Raw genomic sequence first — 6,134 nt, forward strand, 5'->3', positions numbered from 1 at the left:
CAAAACGAGCGTGTACCAATAATTGTTGTTCATTTTTGGAGATTGGACAATGGACATGGCAACTTACGCGAAAAGCCATGTACCATCTACCATTTTTATGTCTTTTTCACTTTATACCGTTTATAATTAAAAACGACTCACAGTTTCATACATAGAATTGATATTATGGGACATCGTTGAGGTATGTCCATGTATTATTACATGTGATCTAACAAGTGGAAGTTACATCAACGACGTTTACTTAGGTGTTCACGGTGGATGTTTATGAAATTATACGTTTTTGTATATGTGTAACCTTTTGTTTTTGTTATTATAATATTATATGGTTAAATAATAAGGATATGGAGATGGCTTGACAAAATGAAAGAAAAGATACAAAGAATATGGTGGTTGATTTAAAAAATTAAAGCTTTTTGTTCCTTAGTTTTGTAGTACTTCATTTATTAATAACACAACTACTTTTATATCATAAAAAATTGGAATCTTACTATATGTAATTCATGTTAATAAAGCATTTTTTGAATAAATAAAGTCAATAATTCATTATTATAATAATAATAAAATGATCGTTAAATATATAGGGTTTATGTTAAGATTGAAATTTGTATCTAACTCAACCCTAAAAGCTAGCTTAAAAGGAGATGATTGTCCAAATCCATATATACAACTTTCATGAATTTTATCCAATCGATGTGAGACAACTAATACACCCATCCTCACGTCCATGAATGAACATCTGCAGCGTGAAGTTTACGAATAACCCAACTAGGAGTAGAACGGATGACCCAACTATAGGTAGTCCAACACATAACGATAGAATCTGAGCTATGATGTCGTGTTAAGATTGAGACTTGAACCTAATTCAACCTAAAAACTAGCTCAATAGGGAAGGATTGTCCAAGCTCATACATGCAACTCTGAAATATTTTATCCAATCAATATGAAACTGGTAACAATTTCCTTGAGCACAATATAAAAACAATGAATAAGGAATTAATTTTTCTTTTACCCTTTAATTAGTTTTTTTAGTGCCGGGAGTTTTGTCTTAATATCATGAATATTTTATATAAGAGCAAACGAAGGAAATTAAATATTTTGCAGACACTGTCGGCAGGAAGAAGAAAACCCATAATTACAAATAAAAAATACACACTTAATTACAGTTTTTAAACAAAAAATTAAAAAAAAATGAAAACAAAAACCTCTACTCTCGAGGGTTCGAGCGTCTACTTCAATGCAAGAAGTCAAGCACCGACACCACACCACCCCTTCATGGGCATTCTCTAACAAAGAACTGCAATTTTAAATAAATAAATTGTTTATAGAACATATTACTACAATGTAACAATTTTAGGGAAAATCGAATATTTCACTTACCATTTCTTGAAGCATTGTGTATTCTTTTACATCATCATCATTATTATTATAATTTTCATCCACATTTCCGAAGTATAAACTTTTTAATAACAGCTAGAGAAACGAGAGTCTTGTCCGACAGACTCAAGCAATGTACATGCCATTTCTAACAATTTTCCTGCACAAAAAAAATTGTAAGAAGCTGCAAAATGCAAAAACATACAAATATAATAATTTGATTAAATAATAAAAATCCCTTTTCAAACTTGGGAAACTAAACTACATAAAACATTTAGTTATGAAATCCACAAAGTTTAATTATAGTACTTTTAATTCACAAAAACCCATGCAAATTTTTTGTGTATGTTTCATTCTCTAAAGCTTTGAACATAATTGTTGGTGCAATCTTAAACTCATTGCCACCGACGGAATAGGGAGAAATAAATTTGATGCCTACTTTATTTTTATACACATAAAGGAAATAATTAAGATACATTTCTCTGTCAACAACTGTACATAAATTCACTGAAAGCCACAACAAACCAAATTGAACAACTCATAAAAAAACAGGCTGGGCTGAAAGTTGATGCCTAAAATCAAGACTTGTATTATTCCGCACAGCTAAGCTGCTATGGTTTTTATGACTCTGTGCATGTTCTGTTATTGTTTCGGCCAATATGATAGACCGAATGATTTACATGTAACATAGATATTACAACATCTAACATGTTAATGCAGACAAAGGATCCAAGAAACAGTCCTTGATGTATGGATCTCACGTGTATCTTGTATACATGTACACAGGAAGACACCGAATTTCATTTCACATGGGTCCCTTATGTATCAAGGAAAACTAGACCCATACAACAAAGCCATAGAGGCTCAACAGAAGTCCATTGATTGTGTGCACCAAATTCTTTTATAATATCCAGAAAGTTATTTTTGGTGTTCCCTACAGCATGGGCTCGAGCCCCCAACCGACAGAAGCAAATGCCTAAACAGTCCCCAAAAAAAACTAGCAAAATTTTAGCTTCAAAAGGGTAGTGAAAGTGAAATAGGTGATTATTACAGCAAGCCTAATGGATTTCTTGCCATCAAGGTATTGAAATAGGTGAATTTTCTGAACATGTCGTGATTTTTAAGAACCAGGAAAGGTACTTTTGCGGTGGTTAAACATAGGCATGGACAGGTTCGTTAGCAGGTGAGACCCAATTTTAATGCTGGTGCCTAACACCCAAACGACGCAAGAAGTTAAATAACATAGCTGTAAAGCCTAATGCTAGTGTTCCTCGTTGACTCATCCATCACCACCATATTCGGTGGCAATTAATGACCCCCGGGGACTGCCTGAATCCCCATCGATTCACAGATTCCGGCCACTACCCATTATCTTCAACTACTTAATTAACAAAAGGGTAATTAAGAACAGTGAGTAGATAAACATCGTACCTCTTCTTGGTTTGGAAGCAATCTTGGCAACAGGAGAAGCTTTAGGAGGAAGCTTGCTTTCATCCGGCGGAAACAGGACCCCATCAATTCCCTGAACAGAGATCCTCCCGTCTGTATAGATATCAGGGTCAAATAGGTAGGCGGATCCTTCTCCTTGCCCGAATTTGACCGACCCGTCGGCCTCCTCTGCCGCCACCTTATGCGGCAGTCTCAATGTATCGTATTTCACCTTCCCAAATCTCCTCACCGCATTGTACATACTTTCCTCCGTTTGGTATTCGGGAATCAGGTGATAATACATGATTTGCTCCGGGGCACCGGGTTCACTTAATTGGTCTGTAGTCAATTTCGCCATGGCTTCATCGTTTGGAGCTAATACTGTGAGCACGTACCCTTCTGACACTAATCTTCCCATTTCGGAAGCCAACGAGGTGAGATTCACCAAGATATCCGCCATTTCGTTGTATCCTCCGTAATGCAGGAGGGTTTGAATAAAGTCTTTGACCTGACTCTCGCCGTCAAAGTGGTGGTGCGGCCCTCCAGGACCGGGAGCCGGTGCCGGAGCCAGGGACGGACCGGGAGCCAAAGCGTCGAATATGGGCAAAACCGGAGAAGAACCGACTGGTACAGGCGGCGCCGGTTTCTTCAGCCTGTGGGTCCTTGGGTCAACTTCCGGTGCACCTTCTGGTAAAATGGCGGAGGTTGCCTTCAAGTTCCGCCGCGCATTGAAATCTTGTTGTACAGATTTCGGAACCAACAATCTCTCAATGCCGTGAATGATTCCATCCGGACGAACTATGTCATCTGATTTGACAACCTTCGCCATTCCCACAATTTTCTCACCATTCTTCCCGTTCAATTGAATCTTCTCACCAATCGCATCACGGCAGAGGCTGGCATGAAGAACAGACTTCTTGTTCAACTCCACCGGCCAATGTCTGGACTCAATGCGAGCTGGAATAATATGGAAGAGAAGAAGATTTTGCAGGGATTTGAGATTTCCCGGCTCAAGCAAGAAACGCTTAAACTCCGGGTCCAAATCCCGTTCCAGAGCCTCGTTCTGAGGAGCAAAAATGGTGATATTATGCTTAGAAACAGCTTCTTCGAGAGTCTGAAGCAAGAGCGCTTTCTCCACAAGCTCCGATAGTTCGGTGTAGTGAGAATCCAAAAGGGCCACAAGAACTGAATTGGAGTTGATTTGTGGCGCCACATTTGATGACGGGTTTTCAGGCAATGCAGAAGCTGTGATAGCCAAAAAAGCGAAAAGGGTGAAGAAAAGAAGATTAGGGACGCCATAGATCTGAGAATCCATGGCGTTTGAGGAGTGAAATGGGTTGGTGTGTCTTAGCGTAGAAGAAGATTAATAGAATTGTTCCTTTCTCTGTTTGTGGAGAAGAAGGAACGGAACAGGGGGGTTCGTGTCTTTGCTTTGCTGTGTAATGTAATAATATTACGTGTTGTATTTACTGTTTCCTCCTTTTTTTTGGTATTTTTTTTAAAAAACTTCTTTAATATAGGTAATAATAATAGATACATAGACGTGTATATTTATTATGAAAATAATAATTTTATTATAAAAAACTATAATTTTTGATTAGTTAATTTAAATTGGGACTCGTTCTGCAAAATTCACTCACAGAACGATTTCATAAATTTTTGTGTGTTAATATTAACTTTGATTAATTAATTCTCAAGATATTCTAATAAATAACTTACCATTTTTCACATTAATCAAGCAAGCAAGAGTTGAGAAGAATAAATAAGATTAAAAAAATGGGGCAAAAAGGCAGGGAATTTAAAAGACAGATTGGAAGTGGGACCACGCAGAGTTAGCAGTCCGTGAACGGCTCAGTAAGCCGTCCTCGTTGCGTTTTAAGCCGATACCCATCCCTAATTCCTACCGACAGCCCATGGTTTTCTTTTCTTTTTAAAAAATTACTTATTTTACTTTTTTAAAACCAGTTTTTTAAAATAAATCTAAAAAAAATCAAGAATCATATGGCTTGTATTTATTACAATAATCAAGAGTTAGATATAAAATAACCACTTCGATAAGAAAATCAGAAGATCAATGATTTATATATGAGCAAAAACTGTCTCACGAGTGAGTCGTATTTTGTGAGATAAATATCTTATTTTTGTCATTCATGAAAAAATATTACTTTTTATGCTAAAAGTATTACTTTTTATTGTGAATATCGGTATAGTTACCCATCTCCCAGATAAAAATTCGTGAGATCGTCTCACAAGAGACCTACACTTACATATATATATATATATATATATATATATATATATATAAGGTCCTTATATATATGTATATATATTTGAATTTTTTTACCAAAAATTAAAATATTATTCTAATTTTTTTTTTTTTTTTTTTTGAAGAGGGAGCTGCAATCTTCGGCTTTGAGAGAGTATATATTTTTTATAAATTTAAAGAACAAAACTTAATTCTTAATAATTTTAAAATAAATACAAATCCGTGGGTAAGCAAGCCGTGTAAGCTAAGCTGGAGCGTCTGCAGAAAAGTCGTGAGGCGAGCTGTCACTGTCCGAAAATGAATTTGTCCACGTCCCTAAAGAAGCGCGTGCAATAACGCTTGTTTCTACGGCTCAACAAGGACGCCTCGCCCGACGGCAGATGCTTTGTCATGTCTCAATTTATTTACAATATAAAAACATGCGATAATCTTTTTCAATAAATAATAAGATTTTAAGTAATTATTTATAATCTTCAAATTAATTATCAATGATCAGCGACTTGAGTCGGGTTTTGGGTATTTCATTGTTTTTGTTTTTTTACTTCAGATATTATACACCAATTTACCGACAATTTCAAGTGATAATTCAATCAAATATCTTGTTGATGTTAGAGTAGATGTCCTGCAAGCCAACGGTTGGCTAGGAAATTTATTTACTCAAGTGAAATAAATAATCTTTATTTTAATATAATTTAACTTTTTATGGTCTTGTTATACTTTATCTGTATACACATGCAAACATCATAGATAAAGTCCTTAATTATGCTTTAATACAAATGAATCGTAATTCGATGTTGAAACTCATTTGTAAACACTGCATATTCTAAATTCGTTCCTAGTCGATTCAGCCGCCTAAAACAGGGATAAATGTCGCTTGAGCTCGAGACTAGCATCTGTGATGTTGTGTACTGCGTTTCTTGGTAAGGGCATGGAGATGTCCAAACATGCAGATAGGTAGTCATATGATGATTATACCGAACAACCCTCCCTCGGACTTTCCAAGTGGTTATCATTCATCGAGAGGATAATTCTGTGGTTATGATTGTACACCATTAGTCCTTACGAT

General features: G+C 35.9%; 1 protein-coding gene across 1 annotated transcript; it reads right to left on the reverse strand.

Moving 5' to 3' along the window:
* Window positions 1-1,085: 1,085 nt before the first annotated feature.
* On the reverse strand, window positions 1,086-4,243 carry LOC142528972 (fasciclin-like arabinogalactan protein 17). Its single transcript, XM_075634285.1, has 3 exons — window positions 2,806-4,243; window positions 1,378-1,534; window positions 1,086-1,294 (listed from the first exon to the last, which is right to left on the reverse strand). The coding sequence occupies exons 1-2, from the start codon at window positions 4,115-4,117 to the stop codon at window positions 1,461-1,463; spliced, it is 1,386 nt and encodes a 461-aa protein (XP_075490400.1). The 5' UTR covers window positions 4,118-4,243; the 3' UTR covers window positions 1,086-1,294; window positions 1,378-1,460.
* Window positions 4,244-6,134: the final 1,891 nt, after the last annotated feature.

The sequence above is a fragment of the Primulina tabacum genome, chromosome 16, assembly GCF_025594145.1.
Source record: "Primulina tabacum isolate GXHZ01 chromosome 16, ASM2559414v2, whole genome shotgun sequence".
NCBI classification, from domain to species: Eukaryota; Viridiplantae; Streptophyta; class Magnoliopsida; order Lamiales; family Gesneriaceae; genus Primulina; species Primulina tabacum.

What these genes read in the sequence shown, in the direction of transcription:
- LOC142528972 (XM_075634285.1), bottom strand. Translation starts at nt 4,117, where the DNA reads ATGGATTCTCAGATCTATGGCGTCCCTAATCTTCTTTTCTTCACCCTT. An exon ending in TGCTTCCAAACCAAGAAGAG is followed by an intron (nt 1,535 to 2,805) that starts GTACGATGTTTA and finishes TTTTTTGTGCAG; the next exon opens with GAAAATTGTTAGAAATGGCA.